Below are 24,705 nucleotides of genomic sequence, written 5' to 3'. Positions count from 1 at the left end.
GAAAGGGTAATTGAACAAAGAATAAGACTAGAAACAAGGATTTTAGAGAATCAATTTGGTTTTATGCCTGGAAGATCGACAACAGAAGCTATTTATCTTTTAAGAATATTAATGGAAAAATTTAGAGAAAACAAGAGACTTGCATATGGTTTTTATTGACCTAGAAAAAGCTTAAGATAGAGTACCTAGGAAAGTCCATTGGTGGGTTTTAGGGAAGAAAGGAGTTCAAAGTAGATATACTGAGGTCATTAAGAATATGTATGATAGAGTAACGACTAGTGTTAGGACTATAAGACGGGAATCTAGTGATTTTCTAATAACAATAGGTTGTGCATCAAGGTTTTACATTGAGTCTATATCTTTTTTGCTTCAGTGACTGATGAACTCACTAAGAATATCCAAAATGAGATTCCTTGGTGTTTGTTGTTTGCAGATGATATTGTTTTGATTGATCAAAGTAGGAGTGGAGTGGAATCTAAGTTAAAACTTTGAAGAACCGCTTTAGAGTCTAAAAGTTTAAGGATAAGCAGGAATAAGATAGAATATGAAATGTAATTTTGATAACGTAAGGAAGAGTATTAGAGATAAGATTAAACTTGATAATCAAGAAATTAATAACACTAGTAGATTTCAATATCTTGGATCTATTATGTAAGAAGAAGAGAAAATTGAAAAGGATGTAATAAAAAAAGTACAAGTTGGGTAAAATGAAGGAGTGCATCAAGCGTGTTGTACGATCATAAAATATCCTTAAAACTAAAAGGAAAATTCTATAAGATGACTATAAGGCCAATTATTGTACTAAAAGAGAATGTACAATTAGTGCAAGTATACTAAATGCTCATAAAGAAAAACAAAAACAAAAACAAAAGCAAAGAACAAACAGAAAAGAATAAAAATAGTAAAAAATAAAATATTAAGTTGCCAAAAATGCAAATGTTAAGGTGGATGAGTGGTATAACATTAAAAGATAAGCAACGAGCATATATGCAATAAACTAGGGATAACACCAGTTGAAATAAGATAAGAGAGTGGCAGCTTAGATGGTTTGGACATTTGAAATGCAGCCCTAGTAGCACACCTATGAGGAGGAGTGAGTTAGTTATTGTTTATGGTATGAAAAGGTGTAAGGTAGGCCTAACATAACTTGGAATGAGATAGTCAGAAAAGATTTAATAGCTCTTAATCTAGCAGAGGAAAATGCTTCCGATTGGATGAATCGGCAAAAAAGGACTCATGTAGCCAACCCCATCTGGAGGGACTCAAGGCTTGTTGTTGTTGTTGTTGTACAATAGAAAATCCCTTCTACATTTAGAAGCAACTAAATTTCCTCTCCAAAATACACAAGTTTCATTACACTTTTTTTCATCAATCTATCTTAAGCATACCCCTAACGTTCCATAGTTTCGAGCATCTATGTACCATGCTCCCCTCTTGTTCCAACTTCCATGTTCTAGGTAACATGGGTCTCAATTTACGGTTCCAACGAAAAATTTTGATTTTGATAGAAATTTCAATTTTGATTTGAAAAAAAATCCAAAAACTTATAATAAATTGTAGAAATTATAAATGAAATCTTTAAGTACTAAAATATATGATTGTGAATAATTAGAAACAAAATCTTAAGACCTAAAAAATTTGCCAGTTTTTTTTACCCAGTTTTCAATTTCAAATCCTAAAACTTTGCAAAAAGAACAACGCCTACAAATATAATATCTCTAATCTCACCCAACTTATAAGAACACCAAAATTCAACCACCAATTGTAGGGAAATCCAAAGTCAATCAATCTTAAGTGCCATCAGATCAGCAAATGGACTCGAAGAGGCAGCCAGAACAACAACAAGCATATAGACAAAGTGAATTCAATTGAACTAGAATACCGATCAAGCTACTTTCCACCTGAATGCTTATTGACAATTCTTAAAATATGACAGGAAGTTGAGTAGATTCAGCAATTTCAGGGAATAGAATTTTTGGGCAATGCAAGGTGATGCAATAACAGCAGTAAGGGTATTTAACAGAACAAAGGAAATACTACCCAACAGAAAATAGGGAAAGAAATAGCTACGAGAAGAGGGGGTAAGAAGAAGAAGGAAGAAGCAAAGAGAGGAGAAAGGAGATCCAATAGGGGGAACAACACACTCTTTCACTTCACTTTCAAATGGACAAAAAACTAACTAACTTCTACATGGCTTTCACCCCCTATCTATACTAAATATTCTGAACATATGTCACGGGCTAAGCTTGTTCAGGGCATTATGCTTGCCTATGACCGCTTATCTCGTGTGTTTGGGATGGGTTTCCATCATGTAAATACTAGTGTAGGGTTATTTTCTAGTATTTCTTTCATTGTAAGCCAAATAAGGCAGTATGACTCCTCGGTCACTTTGATGTTTCCTAGTGCTAGAGTGAGAATGGCCTAGAAAGCTCTTTAGGGGAGGGTGAGTGTTCATCAATCATTGTAAAACTCACTAGCAATTGTCAACGTGCTTAGCCTACTTGCCTCCCTCGCTAAGTACAACATGTCAACGGAGGATTTGTTAATGAATTACGTTTGCTTCAATATTTACTGCTTGGTTGCCACGGCTTTCATGAATTGATTATTATTTCCGCTGCTATCTGATTGAATGTTAATGAAAGTGCTTCGTGGATGAATGTTGGTAAACAAAAGGCTGGCTAGTTAAGCAAGAGTGCTTTAGCTAGCGCCGCACGGCCCTTCACAACGGTGTGAAAAAGGCGGACCGTGACACCAAGGCCCCCAGGCGCTGACATCTGTATGCAGTCAGCCGGCCTAGGCAGTAGGCTTGGAGTGGTCAATCAGCCCAAGTGCTGACCGGTTCAACTTTTCAAGCACTTTAACAGTTAGTTTTTCTCTTTAACAGCTAGTGTACCTAAGACACAGGTCAACCAGCCTGAACAGAGAACTGACTCTTAACAAGCAAAAAACAGCTAGTTTTAATTCAAACTCTATAAATATGCCCATTTAAGCCTAAGGAACGTTAGCCAAGCATTCTAAATTGTTTTATCAAGTGTTAAAACTCTTCTCTCACTTTAAAACTCTATTTGTGCTCAAATTGCTTATACTTGAGAGAGGAGAAAACTCAAGTGTCATCTCTTTGTTTATTCTGTGAGAGTTTTCTTTTAAGCTTGTAAATCTTTCCTTGTGATAAAAATTTCAAGTGTATTCAAATCTTTTGTATGTTGGTGACCTTGCCTCTGTCAAAGCAAGGAGGGTGTAATTGGTGACTTGCGGCCGTTAAGCCGGAATAGTGGAACCTAAAGGTGGTTGGCCTTGAAAGAGTGGATGCAAGCCGGATTGCCCAAACTACTATAAAACCATTTGCATCTCTCTTTCACTACTCTATTTACTTAATTGCTTTAATATTTGTGTAGTTGTTCGAGTTGTTTAATTTGTTTTAAATCAGGTAATCAAGCACTTAATTTTTATTAAACCCAATTCAACACCCACCCCCCCCCCCCCCTTCTCGGGTTGCCTTGGAGTTTGGGCCAAAAATTCTAACAATTGTAACAAGTTCAAGGACTTCCTATTAAGCAAACACTACCTATTCCAAATTCCCCTTCAAGCTTAAATAATTCCAAATAATTTACATATGACAACGAACATTGCAATTCTGAGATTATTTATTTATTTAAAAAGAAAAATTCGAGATTGAGGATGCTTTTCCCTGACATTTTTTCTTGTTTACCTATATAGATACCCCATTTTGGGCCAAACTTCATCAAGCTCATTTCATTTATGTGAAGTAAGCCCAAGTTCATGGAAATTGTTGAAGTTTGAGGGGTTGTGATTAAATTACATGAACATTTTAAAACTAAGACAAAACATTCTCAATAATATCACTGGCATTATATAAAATGGAATTTAGAAAATTTACTTTAGGAAAGATCAAGGTTCGTAGTTCGAACTTAAAGTTCATTTTCTATACTCTACATAGAAGTGTTCATGCAAAAATTGGCCCAGGTTTAAATGCAATCCTTGCACCAATGCTCAAACAGAATCCACTTGCTATCTTGCAACCATAGAATAGAAGAAGATCTTGAGACTCTAGAGGCCTCTACAGACCTTCTCCGATGCTTTAATCACTATCAGAAAATAAGAAAATACAATAATAGTCAATATTGCTTTATTACTTATCTTTTCTCCCCTCCCCCCCCCACCCCAAGCTTTCCATTGGCTTATTCCAAGGGAATTTAATGTCCAAGTTATTAAAAGAATTGCCCCTTATGGTGAGGTTACTCCTCCATTATGGGTTGTATTTATGAGTTTAGAGGTGTCCTCGGGGGTCCGTCACCAAGTAGCAAGACAATGGTCATTTTTCTTGATTTGTGCTCCCCATTCCTAGACCTGATAGGTTTTTATGTCTCAAGAGTAGCCTTCTTGGTCTAGGCCAAGGTGATTATTTTATAGCCTCGAGTAAGGACGTATATATGTTTTCGGATCTGAAGTCATCTTTCTCCCATTTCAGGGTCATGCTCATTCTAGGCTCCTACCTATTTCAGGCTCATTCTCATTCCATGCCCATGTCGAGTTCATCATTCCCATTTCAAACTTGTCATTCCCAGGCACATGCCCATCTAGGCTTATGCCCTTTTAGGCTCATCATTCCTATTTTGAGTTTATGTCCATTCAAAGACCATGCCCACTTTGGGCTCATCATTCACATTTTAGCAACTTGGAATATAGGGACACTTACGGGTAAAAGCATGGAAATTGTGGATACAATGATCAGAAGAAGAATTAATATAATTTGCTTTCAAGAAACTAAGTGGGTGGGGGAGAAAGCTAGAGAAATTGATAAATCAGGATTTAAACTTTGGTACAATGGAAAAGAAAAACATAAGAATGGAGTAAGAATTATTATAGACAAAAACTTAAAAGATAGCGTTGTGGATGTAACTAGAGTAGGGGATAGAATTATAAAAATCAAGATGGTATTAGGACAAGAGATACTGAATATCATTAGTGCTTATGCTCCTCAAGTCGGCTTAGCAGAAAATCTAAAGAGACAATTTTGGGAAGATATGGATAGCATTATACAAGGCATACCAGGGACTGAGAAAATATTTGTAGGAGGAGATCTGAACGGACACGTTGAAAGAGATAATAAAAATTATAAGAGGATACAAAGAGGATATGGATATGGAGACAAAAATGAGTCTAGGGAGATGATCTTAGACTTCGCTATGTCATATGATTTTAGTATAATGAATACTTGCTTTAAGAAGAGAGAAGAACACTTAATAACCTTTAAAAGTGGACAAAATAGAAGTCAAATAGATTTTTTTTTTAACTAGGAGAGTAGATCGTTTATCATGCAAGGATTGTAAAGTTATTCCAGGTGAAAGTCTAACCACACAACATAGAGTCTTAGTGTTAGATATATGTATTAAAAAATGGAAGAAAAATGATAAAATAAACTAGTGCAAAATAACTAGATGGTGCCATGGTGGAACCTAAAAGGAGAAAATATAATAAAATTTAAAGACAAAATGATCAAAGATGGTGATTGGACCACAGAGGACGGGATAGATACAAATACTCTTTGGAATAGAATAGCTAGCTCTATTAAAAAATAGCAAAAGAGATCTTAGGTAAATCAAGGGGAAGATTCTCAAATAGCAAAAAGAGTTGGTGGTGGGATAAAGATGTACAAAAAATCATAAAGACAAAAAGAATTTGGTATAAAACGTGGCAAAAATGTAGAAACAGAGATAGCTTTGAAAAATATAAGGTGACAAGAAAAGATGCAAAAAAGGCCGTTAGTGAAGCTAAATATAGATCATTTAATAGTTTGTATGATAGATTAGGTACAAAAGAAGGGGAAAAAGATATATTTAAACTTGCTAAAGCTAGAGAAAGGAAGAGCAAGGACTTAGGAAATGTAAAATGTATAAAAAGTGATGAGTAGAGAGTATGAGTGAGACCAAGAAAGGGGAGGGGACTCAGAGGAGCCTTGAAGCCTCGAAGGAGCGAAGCACGAACGGCCGATGACTCCAAGCTCTGAAGCAGAAATCGAAGGGCTGGCTGGTGGTGAGTGGCGACGACTGGCTGAGGTAGCTGCCAAAGGGCTATCAGCGACTCGCAGAGGCGGCGGAGCTGCTGTAGACCTGTCGCCGGTGACTCGCCAAGCTGCTGCAAGTCTGCAACTCCTGCAAGGCTACGAAGATGAGTAGATCTGCTCACTTTTAGGCTTCGAAGAAGTGAAGCCTTCTTATTTAGCTTCGGCCAACAAAATTTCAAGGTAAGTTTTTTACTTTGCAGTTTGCTCTTTGAATGTTAGACTTAGATAGTTAGATTGAAAGGTAGATGAGTGGTTGGGAGAGGGGGAAAGCAGCGCTGCAGCAGAAGCTTGCTTTAGGGATTCAGATTTCTGCAAGCTGTCGGCCATGTAATAGTCCGTAACGGACCGTTACGAAGTGTAACATTGGGTAACGGCCATTACGAACCGTTACGGCTGTGAATTTTTTCCAAACCGCATTATCGGCCTATATCGGTTTCGGAGCCTTCGATTTCCGTTACATATCGGCCGTTACGCTATGTAATGGCCGTTATTTAAAACCATATTCACGACCATAATTAAAATGGGATATGATATGTGGTGAATCGGCGAAACGTTTAAATTAGCCGAAAAGTTTTAAAACCCAATTCACCCCCCCTCTTGGGATCACACCAATTCCAACACCTATGTGGATATTGACAAGATGGGTGGGGGAACATGTTATAGACATACGTTCTTACGTCCGTAACTATGTGCTAGAAGGCCATATAGGCAGCCATGGAAGGTCATAATGGACATGCAGATATGACTGAAATGAAACTTTTTTAAGCATGGATTGGATTATGGAGTAGTCATAGATGTACTATGAGTGTATTATGGCCTTATGGAAGATCTGAACAGTTACTCTTGAACAAGTGAATTATGATACTTCAAACCTATGGATGGTCACTCATGATAGAGCAAGAATAGTATTGAACGATGTTTATGTCAGGGGAAAATACTAGGCGAACGTCCTACTACCCCCACTGTCATTTGGGCAACAAGCACCCCATGGAGTGCTTGGAAGCGGGCTTTTGACATCCTTGAGGGGTGTGTGATGCAGGGGCAGCATCAAGGATTTGCAGCCATGGAGGAATTAGAAGAGAAGAAGGAAGGGGAAGGGAGGAGAGAGGAAATACAAGGGGGAAACTCACATTCACTTCAATTCAAATTCATTAACAATTGCCTACAACATGGTTTTCATACATTATTTATTAAAAAGCCTAAACACATAAAATTACACACATGTTGTAATATAGGGGTTTGTTGGTAATTAGGAGGAAAAATTAGAAGAAGAGAAAAAGGAAGAGGGGGAGAAGAACAGAGCAGAAGAGAAGGGAAAGATTGGGGGATTGAAAATGAAGAATGGAGATCGAAGTTGGGCTCTGATACGGTGATACCAAATGATGCAGTGGCAGCACCAAGGATCTGCAGCCATGGAGAAATTAGAAGAGAAGAAGGGGAAGGAAGGAGAGAGTTGATACAAAGGGGAAACTCACATTCACTTCAATTCAAATTCATTGACAACTGCCTACAACATGGTTTTCATACACTTTATAAGAAAGCCTAAACACATAAAATTACACACATACCCCTAAAACTAGATGAATTACAAACAAACACCTAAATTACACGAATATTACAAACACCCCCAAATACACATAATCCTATACTAACTAATACCAAACATACATAATAAAAAATTAGCTAAACTCGACAATTCCTTGACCCAACTCTTCTTAATTATTCTCCAGCAAGGATCTTCCCAAGGTCTTGATTGTCCTACATCAGCGTGTCTTGGGTTTCTGTGTGGGATTGGGAACCCCATGTAGGGTTGAGCATAATTCCGTTAAAACCGAATTAACTAAATAAATTCGGTCGGTTCGGTTTGGTTGAAAATTTATTCGATTCAGTTCAGTTTTCATTTTGGTTGAATTTCAATTTTCGGTTTTCATTTTTCGGTTTTTGGGTTCGGTTAATTCGGTTGACCAAATAGTATAAATTAATAATTAATAATTATATATATTATATATATACTAAAATATTATTTATTTTTTATATATTATATATATTAAAATTTTATATATATTAAAAATTTATATTTAATATATATTAAAATATTAAATCAGTTAAAATCAGTTAACCAATTTAACCGAAATTCAGTTCGGTCAATTTTGAGTTCGGTTAAATATGAAATTTTGGTCGGTTTGGTTATATATGGAATTTTGGTCAGTTCGGTTAATGAGATTTTTTGACCAAAATTTTTTGGTTAATTCGGTTAATTAACCGAATTCACCTAACCAACCAAATGCTCACCCCTAACCCCATGGACCCATTGTAGAATGAGGTCACACAGCACTCTCAACCTGGAGGTTAGGGACATGCATCTGTACTGGTCCTTGGCTTACCATGGTTCCATATTGTACCAAGAGGACGAGGTATTTGAACCTTCGTATATTTGTCTCGAATAGTGTATGGAGTTACTTCCCCTAGCTCCAGCTTGCTCCTGGTTAGTAGTAGGTACACTTACACAATGATTATACTATGAGAATGGGAGTTGGTGCTTATAGAATGTGAATTCAACACTTTTTCCATTCAAGTTATAGTTCCTCGGTGACTTATCTTTGGGATAAAGATTGTCATGCCAAGGGACTTGATCACCGAGTTGGATCAATGAGCATTTGCTTGTTTTTGGATGAGAACGGCTGGGGGACCTGATGCCACCACACAGCAGGACACCATCACATGTTGGGCAAATTAAAGGGTCTTGCAATTCTGCTGTCCCATGCAACAATGCAGATGACTTGATCACTGAGTTGGATCAATGACCGTTTGCATGTTCTTAGATGAGTACGGCTGGGGGACTTAATGTCACCACACAGCAGGACACCATCATATCTTGGGCAAATTAAGGGGTTCTGGAATTCTGCTGTCCCATGAAACAATGCAGATGACATATTTAATAGCATAATGCACACACATTAACAAGTAGGCATCACCAAGTTAGATGACTTCTTTTGTGTGGCCCATATGGCATTAAGAAAAATAATTTCCACTACTGGTCTGAAAGTTGCAAGGAGACTAAAAGAACTTCCTAATAGTTCAAGTTAAGTCAGCTATCTTGGCAAGATCCTACATAATACATAATGGTATGAACAAGGGAAGGTTCTTTTCCTTTGCCTTTCATCATTTTCTTCCTTCAACTCACAAGAGATATGGTATATGATCATTAATTTCAGGCCAACATTTGTGTTGCTAAATCTGTGATGTTGGAATTCAGGAAAGAAAAGATCAGTTGCATCTAAAAGCAAGTAAAAATTGGAAAATTTTATAATTACATAATAGCAGTGACAATTGTGAGATAGGTCAATACATTGTTTATGTAGTATTTTCAAGTATACCAAAAGCATGAACCACCATGAAGATCGTACAATCACACATAATCATGCAATGAGGTTGAAAAGGGAATAATAATGTATGGGGAAAATTTAAAGTTTTCACTAATTTCAAACACAATTAGTTGCCAAAACCTGGTATTTGCTAGCTTCAAGATCCAATAATACTTCCTTTGTTACTTCTGCCAGAAAACGTCCTGAATATTCACTTAAAAAATCAGAACCGATGCCTACATTTTCTATACAATACCACATTGTGGCCTCTGTTTCAAACTATGAATTTTAAAGAAACTGCAAAATGAATAGGAAAAAAAAAAGTTGTGTATAAGGGAGTAACTTCATTATATCTACCCAACATTCATTAATTTATGACACCAAAAAATTATTAGAATTTTTGCCTCAAGTCCCAAGATTAAAAGCTTCTCTACATCTAATGACTTCTTACACAAAAGAAGGGGCCTTCTATGCAAATTTTCAAATGCATCCCCGAGCTTCTCATATAATAGGAAAAGAAATTCTAAGTCTCCTCTCAAAAACCAAATCAAAGAAATTTATGATTGTGACATTTGCTAAAAGATCAAAAGTTTCATAGACAACTTAAGGTCAAAATTTTCATCAATAACTTTTTAAAATTGAACAACACTACAATAACCAATAACAATTCCTTTTCTACAATAACTGGTAACAATTCCTTTTTTTTCACTTTTGATATTAGATTTTAACTAATGGATGATACTAACAAAAAGTTGACATGAGGGGTATGGGTGTCCATAAATTCAAACTTGAGGGGGGTCTGCAGAATTTTAAAAACCTCAGGGGAGGTCCTTATCTTTTTGGCAAACCTCAGGGGATGTGAATGTCTTTTGCACAATTATTAATCATCCATTCATCCCCCATGGAATGAAATCAATTTCTATAAAAAAAATTATTGTGAGGTAACAGAAATGTCAATTATCTTCTTCAAACAAAGCTGGCTTCTTAAAACTTATATATTACAGGAGATTACTAATTTAAAATAAATAAATAATAGCTTACCAATAATAAATAATAAATAATTGAAGAGGCTTAAACAGATGCAATGACAATAGTTTAGTAAAGGCAAATTCAAAACATCATCCCCAGCAATCAAAAATAATAACTCACTAAAGTTGCTAGGACTAATAGTTAATCTTCATTCATGTGCCAAACCTTGGATCAGATTATCTTGCTTTAAGAAAATTTCTCTGAGTCTGCTTTGTCCGCAAGGATTATACTTAAGATTGAATTTGTCAAATCGATGAAACGTGCTCTTATCGGCATGCACATCCAACAAATCAACACTGAGATCATGCCTGAAATTACAAATTGGATATAAATATGAGAGAGAGAGAGAGAGAGAGAGAGAGGAGGGGGGATGGGATGAGGGCATATCTCCTATGCTGAAATAGTATCCTTAATAACAAATCCCATCAAAGTTAAAAACCCTAAAAACACAAACCCCGTCAAGTCCAAACTCTCAAAAACCTCCTTAAGTGTAAGATATTTTCCATCTCGAAATATGACAACCTGCAGAATGAAAGTAGATAGCAGTATTATTTTTTTAATTTTTTTTTTGGATAGAAAAAAAGATTTATTCAAATAGACTGATGGAGAATAAAATAAAACATCGAGGATAAAGCATCGTCCTATAAAACATAAAGAAGAACAAAACACCCTCCAATAAAAGGAAAAATTTACATCAAAGCAAACCCTTCAATCACACTGCAAATTACCCAAAGAAATTCCCCCAAACCCCCAAAAGAAATAGCACCTAAAGAAGCTAGGAACACAACTCTATCCAGCAGCTAAGGAAGACAGACAGCAATAGCAAGCACACACACCTCCACAAAAACCTCCCATTTCAGCCTCTCCTGAACTCTTAAAACTCCATCTTCATGAAAATTTTCACATTAGATAGACACAACCACACCTTGCCAAAGACACCAAACAAATTGCTCCACCACAGCCTAGGCTGCCTAGCAACCACACAATGGAGAAAAAGGTAGGAATCATTCTCCTTTGTTATATCTGGGCTAAAATCCTTGCAAGATTTTGAAACAAATAATTAGTATTAATCCTGTTAAGAATCAAAATCCAAGCGAAGGAATCAACTTTAGAAGGAACTTTTGCTTGCCAGAGAAATTGTCAAGAGAGATAATAGAGGAGGAAGAGGATTTGAACAAGTGCATCAAGAATATTAAAATAAAAAAGGCCAGAACCATTTGTCATCTGTGTGTCCAAATCCTCACATCTGCCTTTGAATGATGGATAAAGGAAGCAAGAACCCTTCATCAAACTCCTCCACTTTCCTGTCATTGAGACTTCTAAAGAAAAGAAAAATCCAAGAAACAAGTCTTCCTCCAGAGAATAGAAAGAAAAAAGGGGGTATCATGGAAATACAGAAGTCCAGGACGAAGGAAAAGAACCAAACAAAGGAGCATTCCCAATCCAAAAGTTCTCCGAAAAATGCAGAGAACTACCCCGATGTATAAGAAGGTGAAAATAAACGGGAAACCTGAGGGATGAACTTCTGAGGACTTGCATATGTTTAATAGCTCTCCTAGATCCCAACCATCCAAATGAAGAATACTTACTCCTAAGTCCTAACAACCTTGAGCAATAAAAAAGTCAAGTTCCAAAGGGAATCTCCATAAGCATTAACAACTAAGGAAATATTTTTGGATACAAGATCGCCAAGGCCTAAATCTGCTTCTGCTATAGTCCCTACCAACAATCTCCCAATTAACCAGATGATTTCTCTAGCCCTCCACAATGCCGACCATAAGAGGCCCCACATAGCAAATTCTCTTAGCTATAGCTGAATAGTTGAAAAAATAATGTACTCCCCTCAAGGAAATGCAAGCTCTCCTCCAACCCTCTATACACCTCCCAATTCTCCTAACTACAGGATCCGCAAAAGACAGAAACCTAGGATTACCTGCCAAAGGAAGACCTAGGTAAGATAAAGGCAACTCTAACACCCACAACCAGCTATCCTACCAAAATCACTAATCACCCTAGATGCCATATTGATCTTAGTAACACCACTCTTATACATATTAATCTTCAAATTTGAAAGAGAGTAAACAATCTCCAGCAACAAAAGCACTTTCTGATACCAACGTCAGCCCCCAAGAAAACATGGTATCAGCAGCACATTGTAAAAGAGAACCTTCCAGGCCCTCTCTTCCAACTCTAGAGCCGTAAATAATCAGCAACTCCTCAGCACACGTCACTATTCTACTTACATCCACAGCCATTATGACGAGAAAGGAGAAACTGGGTCACCTTGCAACAGCCTAGTAAACCAAGTAAACTAGTCCTTGGGCTCCCCATTAACAATTACAATTTACAAACATGGAAGCCATAGAGATACAGCTCCTAGCTCATACAACCATAGAGAGAAAACCAGCCCTCGGGCTCCCCCTGGAAAAACATCCTTCCATTTTAATAAATTAAGTATTATGGCTTTATCTTAGCTCATTCAATAAGGTTAAGTCTTTAGACATATGCAATATACAGGAAAATTATTCAAGCAAGAGAGATTCTACCTCGTCATGTTCTTTTCTTAATTTTGACTTAATGAAGCGCAAAAGATGTTTCTGGTTCATGCAAGCAGAGTGATGCACATGTGTATCGACTTTCCTAATATTGTAGAAATCACGATGAGGTGCACTCTTCTGAGCTAGAAACTCCCGATCAGCATTTACTAGCAGATGAAGACGGAATTTCTGCATGGTGATCAAATATATGCGTAAAAATAAATTTAAAATGAAATAATGTGACCCAAAAATCCAAAACGAAGGCTGAATAACACTACCTCCTCAAGAAATCGTAATCGATGATGGCAGGCAGAACGAACATTCCCTATAGATATTATCCTTAAAAGGTGATGCATATCAGTGAAAAATGTTGTCGAACTTGAAACAGGGAAAAGATCTACAGTGTCTGAAATGGATTTACAAAAAATCAGAAGATGTTCAAATTGAACAAGCTAATATCCATACAGAAATATCAATGATCTTTTATTAATTATAAACGTATTTTCAATTGCTCTATAGGGCCTACCATTTTCACTTGCATAAACATGCACAACACCATCTTCCATCCTAAAGCAATGCTGCTCCAAAACAAAAGGAAAAATATCAAACAAGTGCATGCAGGGAAATGAATGCTTAATTGCACTCAGACAACTAAAACAAGTTTTATAAGAAACAGAAAGTTCAACATCAGACTATTACAGCTACTAAGAAGCACAAAAAAAAAAAAAAGAGCCTTACAGCGGTTGCTTCAACAGGGCTGAAGTGAAATGGGTCATTGTTAGTCCCTAAAACAGTAGTTTCTGCCACAGGTTCCTTCTCCCATGGGGCAACCTTCTCCTTGTAAACATAACTCTCCCGCAAATCTAAACATTCACGAATCATCTTCCTTACTTCTTCCTCTTCTATGTTTCCTGACTCTGAGTTCAGACATTTCAACAGAAAAAAGAAACACGCATCTAGTACTCAGTCCAACATTCCGAAAATAAATTAAAATAAGCAAACAACTCCGATATGCAGGACACGTCTCCCTACAAGAAATTATCATGTCAGATGCTAGATACCAAACTTTTATAGCAGCATCAACTACACTGTAAAATAGCCTGGACTAAACACTTACACATGCAACTTGAAACACTTAAAAGATGCTAAAAGGCATAAATACATTCTGACAACATATTAATCAACCTGGGACACTAATATTACCATCTCCATTATCTTAATCTTTATGGTTCTCCCACCAAAACTAATTTTAAAAAACAAAAAAAAGAACAACTCATGTTAACTAGTTCGATACAGAAAAGTAGTCTAACTTCTCTACCATGAATTCAAACATGTTCAAGAAGCAGAAATACCACTGACATGCCACTCATCCAAATGTAAACAAGAAGCTCAAAGAAAAGCATTTTGAAGCAAAGAAGGGCAAACATAGACAGCGAGACTCTTTTGAGTGTAGCAAGCTGAGAGTACCATGCACCGCAGTTCTCGGGGGCAAAATAGCGTGTGCAGAAACAGGATCATTTTCCTTACTGTGCACTGGAGCTCTATCTGCATCTACCTTCCCATTGCCATGCAGTTCCACACCAGCTTTTTCCTTACCTACAGTCATTCTTCCTTCTTGATCTTGGAAATAATTGCTAATGTCAGCTTTAAATGGATCAATACTTGAGTTATCAACATTTAAATTTACACCCTGCAAACCATCAACAGGAAGTGAATAAAAATATACATAACTGAATGCATTGTTTTACATATTCGAAAAATAGCATTACATAAATAAAAAACAATATACATACATTGCAACAAGAAAAAATAAATATATACTAGAAAAATCTGCCTATAATCAACATCTACCATTGGGCATGAGCAAATAATTTAAAAAATACTTTCAAAAAAACTCAAGATCGATTAAGCAGCTAGTGTGTTGCTAGATAACTAATACAATTTTTTGCATTAAATAAAGAGCAATCAGACTTTGCACTTATCTAATCATATGTCTCCCAAAATTGCACAGACTCAGGAAAAAAAATTTACAGAAAGTAGTGTAGGTTTTTATCTGAAACCAAAAGCTTCACTATTTTACATCTGTGTAGCAGCATTCTATGATTGATAAAGCAGTTGAAACACTTTGTACCATGTATAACATAAAAGACATTTGAGTGCAAGTATCAAGTAAAAAAAATGAAAATCTAGAACTACACTTACATTTCCATTTATAAAATCAGCTGACGAATTTATGTTGTCATAGCTGAAAACAATGTCCTCTCCATTTGCAGGCTCCGTCACTTCATCATCAGAGTCCCCTCCATTTCCAAATGCATTGCCACCAGGAGATCTTGGAGTCATCAGCCTACCAACAGATGCTACGCTCATTGTAGAAGCAGAAGGGTTAACCATATGATCCTCTCCTGGGAAGAAGCAAGATGGGAAAAAAAATGATGCAACATATAAACCACAAAAGAATTTTTAAAAAAGACAATGGAGCCCGTTCAACAGGTTTGTTTTATTAGACAATTTAGACTGCAGAAAGCATAATATCTGAAAATTTCCCATACACGGGCACCTTCTTTAGGATCATATACATGTCATATAACTAACATCTGCACTAGAACAACATATATGCTATAAAGAGTTCTGCACTAGAACTGAGAACGCTTCTGCAACTCCTGTCAATAGCTTTACCTCCAGCTACTGGCTTCAAGAATGTCCTCATCTCCAAATACAGGTCCAGCTATGGGCATCATAGTTCATACTTCATATTTTCCTGCTCTATCAATTAAAACACTTGAATAGTTTCCTTCCATGGACCAAACAAAGCACTAATAAAACTAAACTTTCTAAATTATGGAGTGTCTATCTCATCCAATGCTCAGCCAAATTTTTGTAGTTACATGTGTTTGAATTGAACACCAGTGATAATATTAAAAAGAAAAATCACCAATTGTTTCAATTAGACTACTCGAATAATTTGAAAGATTTAATTCAGGATGTTATCTTGCAAAACTTTATATGAGGCTATCACCATCAAAATGTTATATCATAGCCAGAATTATCTAGCTAAAATTCAAGATGCAATTGTGATTTTATGATTGCATCTTTTAATAATAGTACCACAAACTCTCCACTTTTCATGCAAATAAAGGCAAGATCAACAAAAATGCTAAATGCAAGGAAGAACTGTCCAGATGTCATACAAATAACGGCAAGATTGCCAAAAATTACTTCAACTATGCATTTTTATCTTTTCACATGAAGTGGTGTAACAAGAAAACACAGCACAAAAAAAAATAAAAACAAAAACAAAAACCTTGACAAGGATGGTCAAGTACTGACTGCATGCTTGAGAAGGTAGGGAGAGAAACAGCTGAAGGCACAGATCAGAGGTCACCGAAATGGTAAGATCACATGCAACAAAGGCCACTAAAATACACCCTTTTATGAATATTTCAAAGTTATAATAATAGTTATGTTCCATTTAGACTTTCTATTTAATACTAAGAAAAATTCAACGAAATAAATTTCGATTACTTGCAAATTTTTTGGAAAATAAAGGAAAGCAAAGAAAAGAAAAAGCTACCTATGCACCTATATCGTGCAAATAAAGAGTTCATATTCATATTTTATGATAGTTAACTTTCAACATCAATGTGCCTCTATTATTGTACAAGCTTCTTGATAAATGCAATTTTTTCCTGTTGTACTTTTCATAGCAAATGCGAAAATTTACACGTGTTCTATACATCATATTGCCATCCAAAATGTTCTATTATGGTTTCCAAGTGTTTTTAGCATTCCAAAAAAAAATATTTTTTTTTTCCTGCATCGAGGTTAATTGGATACATATCATTTGTTAAACTAAACTAACCTCAATGCAAAATCATGAAATATAAACCTTAATATGCTTCTAAAAATTTAAATGTTTACCTATTTGCATAACTACACTTAAAACAAATTTAAGATGCAATTGCCTAAAAAACAAACTCACCAAGCTTCGGCACACCCAACATTCACCCTGAAAAAATCAAGTAACCCATTCCCTAAGCCCAGGCTAAATAATGCAAGAAAAGATGAGAATGAGACCCATTACTACTAAGCACATCACACACGGATCAGGAGATAAAACCATGTACGGCATCTTAATCTATAGCAGAATTGTTAGCGTGAACTCAATTAAGAATGGGTAACCAAACAAAAGCCTTGACCTTTGAGGGAACCTTTACCTTCCAAATATGATTGATCATGGTAAAGGTTGTAGAACAACAAATCAAATCTGAATAGAACAATTTACAAGAGAACACCCCAAAACCATCACAGCCCACATTTTGGAATCCCTGAAATAATGCCAACGTGAAACCAACAAATCAAATAACAAATGGAGTTCCCTGATCCATGACTTGCCTATCAATTATCATTTTATGTTTCTGTGAAAATGGAAATACCAAGAAATATTATCCCCTTCAAGAATTTATTAGGAAAAAAAAAATAAGGGAATTATGCAGAATGGTAAGGCAAAATAGGGAAGAAAAAGCAATGAAAAAGGTTGCTTCCTAATCCATAAATACTCCCCAAATAAACCAGAGAACAATCCCCCATTTTATATTGGATAAATTGAAAGAATAAAGATGAAGTATGTGAAATAAATTTCCAAGGGCTCCATGGGTAACTCTTAACGCCACAATTAACATCCCACCCATTCTTTTGCAATCCGTATTTCCTTCCCCACTTTATACTTGAAAAATGGAAAGGAAAAGGATGAAGTATGTGAAATTAATTTTCAAGATCTACCATGGGTAACTCTAATGCCCATATTGACCTATGACCCATTCTATTGCAAACTGTATTTACTTTTGATCAACTTATGCAAAAGAGAATGATCTTCTCATGAAAAACACCATACCATTTTCGTACTAGAGCCAGGTTCTTAGACACCAAGTTACCAAGATCCAGCCCCGCCAATCTTGAGCCACAAACCTTGTCCCAACTTACTAAATTATCTCTCCTCTGGCCGAACCCTGACCAAAGAAAATTCATCATAACACACTCCAAAATTTGCAGCTATCTGGCAAGAATGTTGAAAAAATATAAAATGAAAGGAATCAAAGAAAGAGAAGCCTGATCAAAGTAGTCCAGCTGCATGAAGAAAAAAGAGCCCTGCTCCGACCATCTAAGCTCTTACAAACCCCTTCTAACTATTCATGGCACTTACCAACCTTAGCCAGATTAGAATCGCAAAGATGGACACCTAGAATAGCCATACAAAAATCCACATCCTACTAAGGTAGTGAAATTAGAAATAGCATTTGAGCTCAAATTAATAGCATCTAAACCACTGTTACTATACTAATCCTCAAGCCTGAAACACTCTTGAAAATCCATAAAGGCAAGGGCATAACCAAGAAAAAACATTCTATAATCAGAAAAGGGAAAAAAATGGCATCATGCAAACTGCAACATGGTGACAATCAGTTCACTTACCCTATGTTTGGTACACTACAATGGAATGGATTGAGTGGAATGGAATGAAAAATTATACGGCAAATTTGTAAAAGTATAAAGACCAATTCCATTCCATTCCTGTCTACCAAACAATTTTATATAGTACTGTAATAATTTACTTCAAAGTTCGAAGTTATAATGCAATAAGTTTAGGGAAATGAATGCCATAAGACAACTGCAAATGGATTCTTTGTTCTCAGAAAATGAACAAAAGTTATATCTCAAAATTTGACAGTTAACTTTCAAAAACAAAGGACACACTTTTTTAATTTTGGAAAATGGAAATCAAATACAGCTTTTAGAGTCGAAAGCAGCCTTTAAAATTAAAAAATGCATTCCAATTAAAAGGCAGCTGTCAATTTCGTAGGCATCTTTTAATTCCAAGGGTCACCTTTGCCTTATCAAAAACGTAGTCCCGCAGTATATCATGCCAATGAAATATGCAAGATACTCTTTAATGATATGGCAGCCGGTAAACATCCATTTCGGAAACACTATTCGTATATGATCCTTAATGAATTTTTATTCGATCAACAGCCACATATTCTTTCTATATTTTAACTACAGAACATTATCAACTAATTGACTAAAAAAACTGGCAAAAGCTCATCCAGTTTCTGTGACCCGACATAGAACATTTTCACTAAGACTGCATGGTAAAGAAAGCATAATGTGACACTTTCCCCAAAAGAAATAACACATCGAAAAAATGATAGGTGGATTATGATGCATACTGTTTCTTTGAGTTGTTTGAAGCTGTGTGAGACCCGAGGGAATCAAATCTAATTTATCAAAGGAAGAAGAAGAAACTTGTGGAGTGATCCTCCCTGGCTGACGAAACTTAGCGTCTCCGCCCAACCAATGATTCGACACGGATAAATTTGGTAAGGAAGACGAAGCTCTGTAATAACTAAACGAGGTATGCTCCGCCGACCTAGATAGAGCCTGCCTCAACATTTTCCCATCAATCTCAATCTCTTCGTCGGAACCAAAACCGTCAAAGTCTCGCTCCATTCTTTCCTCTTTTTCTTCTTCTTCTTCTTCTTCTTCTTCTTCGTCCTCCTCTCGGCCACGCAACTCGGAGCGACGGCCAGCGTTATCGGGAGGAAGCTTGCGTCGGATGTCAATGAGGCGGCGGAGGACCTGGTCGACGCTGCGCTTGTGAATGTAGAAGGCGGAGATGGCCATGACGGAGGCACCGATCAAGGCGGCCATGGCCAGATGCAGCGACGACGCCGGTGACGAAGAGGAATCCATGGGGACGGGTGCGGTTGGTCTGAGCAACTGCCTGTGCGAAATGCTATGTAGAGTGATGAAGGAGTGACGGAACCCTTGGGCCTGGGTTTGGACATTGGCGGTATATTTGGACTTGGACAGTTGGACGTGGGAGAAAGAGAACAGCAATTCCGGTATCAGTGCACGTGGACGGTCGGGATGGAGTTTTCCTTGTCCTCTTCTTCTCTCCTTCTGACGCCCTTTGTGATACCTCCCAACCCTCGCCCCATACCAAGCCGTTCGAAAATTGAATCGTACTCATGGTGATTTTCAAATCCAATTTTATGATTTATTTAATAAATTAGTCGGAATGAATTCAACTTATTTTGATTCTTGAGTGACTCGCTCAATTTAAATTTATTTATATATAAAGAAAATTATGTAGTTTTTCAACAAATCGTTAACGGTTTCTATGTATCCTTCGACAGTTTGAGACAAAATATTTTTCAAGAGAAAATCGTCGACGACAAATTGTGGTTACGTCTGTTGCTGAATTGTCGAGAATCCTAACAGTTAAAGATTTGTTAATATCCAATAGTTTGCGGCAATCTGAAATTCTTCAATTGTATTACTTAAATATTTGTTTGCATTTGATAGTTTAGGATCATTTTGATTTAATATTTAAATACTTTTGACAAGTCATATGTATAGAACAAATATACATTGGACAAGTCATATGTATAGAACATCTCTACATCAGTGAAAGCGTTTGTATTTTCTTTATAGTATCATAGCTCTTTGTCTAACGAGCTTATTTTTTCCTAATGGTCATTTCCTCTAAGTCTGTTATTGTCAATACTCTCGAGCTTCCTGACAATTTTAACTCTCCTCTTATTGCCATTAATGTCGGCTCCCAGCTTCCTTTGAAACTGTCCCCTTCTAACTTCCCTTATTGGAGCGCCCAACTGACGTCATTGCTTATTGGCTATGACCTTCAGGGCTATTTTGATGGTACCACTGTATGTCCGTCACAAACTCTTTCTACCAACACCTCATCTGCCAATTCATCTTTTGCAAGTGTCTCCAATCCGACTTCATGGCGTTGGTTTCGGCAATATAAGCTAATCCTTCATGCTATCCTTGCAACTGTCTCCGAATCGGTTATGCCGCTTCAACCACTACTCATGATGCTTGGTCCAAGTTGCAACGATTGTATATCAATCGTTCGCACACTCGTGTCAGGCTCTAATACCAAACTATAACGACCTGCTATTTATAAATTTTTTTTCCCTTTTAATCTGAATATAATAAATATCATCTGTCTGAAGTACGGTAACCTCAGGCTCCAATAAGTGCTGAGAATAATTCTGTATATCATGTGCATCTAAGCAGCGGTAACTGAAAAACTGTACACTGTCTTATACACAATACCATAAACTATAATAATCTGAAATATATTTTTACAATACTAAATACCAAGTAACAACATTAAAATCTGAAAACTATCCCCAAATCACTAATACCCAAAAATACACCTGCCCTTCCAACAAGGGCAACTCAAGACAATCTCTAACCGCGAACCTGATTTGCTCGCTTAACCGGATCTCTTGAAAAATAATAAGTCACTGCAATGAGTTGACACTCAATAAGAGGAAATGTGCTATTATTAGTGTGTGGCGGCTGAGTTACACATTTAAAATACTGAAATAATACTAATACTGTAATATGAGAAAGTTGATGAACTGTACAAAATATATATGTAAAGTAATTTAAAATACAAATGTATTTCTAAATTTGTTATCTGTACCTACTGCTAATAAGATAATATAAACTGATGTTGTGTGATATATTTGTACATTGGAACTCTGATATACCCTGGGATCTGTGTATCATGATATAACCCCTCATGATAGGGTTGTGTGACTTGACTTACTCTAGTTGGCCTACTAGGCAAGTCAATCTATATCTATAACATCTGCCAATCTAGCCCACTGCAATCTCTCCGGGCAATCTCCCTGTCTATCATCGTCTAACCGGCCACCTCAACCCAGCTCACTGGGGAGACTACAATCTCTCCTGACACGGTTAGACAGAATCCATATATTATCTGAGTTATGTGGTTGCACTCTATATTTTGTAATAGCAACGGTAGCGTGTTCTGCTGTATATATCTTTCTGTAATTTCCACGAGGATCTGATATCGTGTAATACTGTATACATATATAAATATATATTTATCTTGCTACTTTTAACATGATTTAAAAAACAACCATAACACTATCATTTTTAGTTATAATATCTGAGATATCTGACTGAAATATATATACATATATAATATCTGTTTGTATCATCTGTGATTTCTGTCTGTACTATCTATAATATCTGTATAAAATATTTGTATATAATATTTGTATACTCTACATATAATATCTGTAATCTCTGAATAATCTAATTATAGCATCTTGATGCTATAATTGCATAATCTATCTGAGTGTTATGGTTTAGAAATCATGTTTTATTGGGAAATATTACTAATTTCATTTCTGCTATTCATCTGTATAACTGAATATCTGTAATGTTACATGATCAACATACCATATTGTAAAAAACTCATGCCACACATTTAAATACTAAAAATTTCATGCTCAATTTTTTTAATTTCTACTATAAAATAATATTCATAATATTCTGAAAAAATAACCTGATTTGTATACTTGTAAATACACATTCATAATCTTCTGAAATATATAACAAAATCTCTAGCATAACATATCTTCCTTACCTAAACTCTTGAAACCCCCTACTGTACTCTGGCCCTATACCTACAGGGTTCCCAGCTCAACATCCTGAAAACAGCATCCCCTATAACAAAATATCAGTATTTTTCTGCATATAACATTTCTTATAACTGTAGCGAAAGCAAATCCTGAATAAATTGCCTTACCCTGAAATTTGGATGAATTCCAAACCAACTTCTCAAACAATCAGTTCCGGCAGACTTGCAAAGAACTTCACCAGGAGCGTCGTGGTGACCTTAGATATTCAATCTAGCGAGAGATGGAGACGAGATCGAAGAGAGAAGGGGAGGGGAACATAGAGAGAGAGGGAAAAGGTTTCTGCACTGAAAATTGTGTTAAAAATCCGAGTTTTAACTATTTATAGAGTTGGATTCGTCGACGAGACACATCACCTTGTCGACGAGTTCTGTAAAAAGTTCGTCGACAAACTTGCACCCTCATCGACGAGTTTCAGTCTGCCTTAAACCCTATCTCGGTATCTTTTCGTCGACGAGACGTGTCTTCGTTGACGAGGTCCTCATGTATTCTCGTCGATGAATCCCCTGTGTTTGTCGACGAGACCCTGATTAATTCCTCGGGTTATTACAATTGAAGTTCAAGTTTGATTAAAATTTTAATGAACAAGTTTGAGTAATGCAAAACTTAGTTCGGCTCACTTGGTTTATAACCCTACTTATTCAACTTCTATGCATATGGTCTACATGTGATTATTAATTAATGATATGCATTATTCAAATTTGATTCTCATTTTTATTTTCAAAGGTAATTATACAATTATTTTGTTATTAGACTAGTGCTTATAGAAGGAAATAACAATTAAAAAAATATTATACAAAATTATTGGAATAAAATTCAAAAGCAACTGCTGAAAGAAAATTATCATCTCCTAATCTTTGATCTGTTTAGAAATTTAAAAATATTAAAGGAATAATATATATATATATATATATATATATATAAAAGAGAATTTCCTTTTTCATATCAAATTATTAATGAAGATAAGAAATAAAAAAAATATACAATAAATTAAGAAACAAAAAATTAAATTTGCACATCATTAGCACATAATATTTATTTTTAAATATATTAAAATAAAAATTAAATTTTAATAGCATTTGGATATAAGAAAAAATATAACAAAAAATAAATGTCATTCTTGTTTTCTTTTCATTTCATTTACTAAAACAAGTCTTTGATCCAAGCGGATTGCTAGGTTCATTTGAATCAATTATTTTATTTGGGAAAAACGGAAAGAGAGGAAAATAAGAAGAAAATTTATTTTCTATTATATTTTATATCTATGTAATAATTACTATTAACAATAATTTTTTATTCTAATATGATTAAAATTTAAGAAAAATCAAATGTTAATGAGATGTAAAATTAAAATTTTGTTCATTAATTTATTATATATTTTATTTTTATTTACTTTCCTTGACAACTAAATATGAAAAAGTGAATTCTTTCGAATTTTTATTTTCTTTCATTAGGTTTTGTTTAATACTTGGAAAATGTGATAAAAAGGAAATAAAAATATAAAAAATTTAATTTTTCATATCTGATTATCCAAGAAAGTAATAAACTAAATAAAAAATATATCAAATCAACAAAGAAAATTTTGAATTTATACACTACCAACATTTATTTCTTAAAGTTTTGCAATCATATTAGAATAAATTTTTATTTTTAATAATATTCGATATAGAAAGAAAATATAATGAAAAATGAGTTTTTTTCTCATTTTCCTTTCTTTTTCTTTCTCCAATAAAAAAATTTTATGTTCTTCTGTTGTGTTTGGGAGCATGGTTTTCGGACCTTAGATTTAAATTTGGGTGAATTTGAACAAATTTTAATACAATTTTATATTACATTATATCTAAATGTAATATAAATTCAAATCCAAAGCCTCTACAAACATGAGATTAATGTTTTTCAAGCTCCAAACAAAGCCTTAGTAATTAAAATTTGAGAGTTTTATATTGTAGGTTTTAGGTTAGAATCATATGAATAGTAGAAACGAGTATTAAATAGGAGGTGGATTATCTTCTATTATGTAGTCCAAATACGATGTAGACCTCATTACAAAAAATAAGGTTATTAGTGAAAGATCAAAACCGTTACTATTAATAAAAAAACAGTCACTAATAGTATTAGTGACGGTTTTATAAGTAATAATGACGATT

The 24,705-nt window shown here is 35.3% G+C and overlaps 1 protein-coding gene across 1 annotated transcript in view; it reads right to left on the bottom strand.

The window, feature by feature from the left end:
- The window catches only part of LOC131144506 (AMP deaminase-like), a 60,471-nt gene extending 40,462 nt beyond the window's left edge, over window positions 1–20,009 (bottom strand). Inside the window, exons 1-10 of the mRNA XM_058093205.1 lie at window positions 19,244–20,009; window positions 15,219–15,421; window positions 14,484–14,706; window positions 13,755–13,933; window positions 13,543–13,594; window positions 13,295–13,422; window positions 13,026–13,205; window positions 10,934–11,001; window positions 10,645–10,787; window positions 9,592–9,653 (exon numbers count right to left, since the gene is read on the bottom strand). Coding sequence (XP_057949188.1) covers window positions 9,592–9,653; window positions 10,645–10,787; window positions 10,934–11,001; window positions 13,026–13,205; window positions 13,295–13,422; window positions 13,543–13,594; window positions 13,755–13,933; window positions 14,484–14,706; window positions 15,219–15,421; window positions 19,244–19,766 — 1,761 coding nt within the window. The 5' untranslated portion in view covers window positions 19,767–20,009. The remainder of the gene's footprint in view (window positions 1–9,591; window positions 9,654–10,644; window positions 10,788–10,933; window positions 11,002–13,025; window positions 13,206–13,294; window positions 13,423–13,542; window positions 13,595–13,754; window positions 13,934–14,483; window positions 14,707–15,218; window positions 15,422–19,243) is intronic.
- Window positions 20,010–24,705: the final 4,696 nt, after the last annotated feature.

The sequence above is a fragment of the Malania oleifera genome, chromosome 12 (genome assembly GCF_029873635.1).
Source record: "Malania oleifera isolate guangnan ecotype guangnan chromosome 12, ASM2987363v1, whole genome shotgun sequence".
Taxonomy (NCBI): domain Eukaryota; kingdom Viridiplantae; phylum Streptophyta; class Magnoliopsida; order Santalales; family Ximeniaceae; genus Malania; species Malania oleifera.
This window is presented reverse-complemented; position numbering and strand designations above follow the sequence as displayed.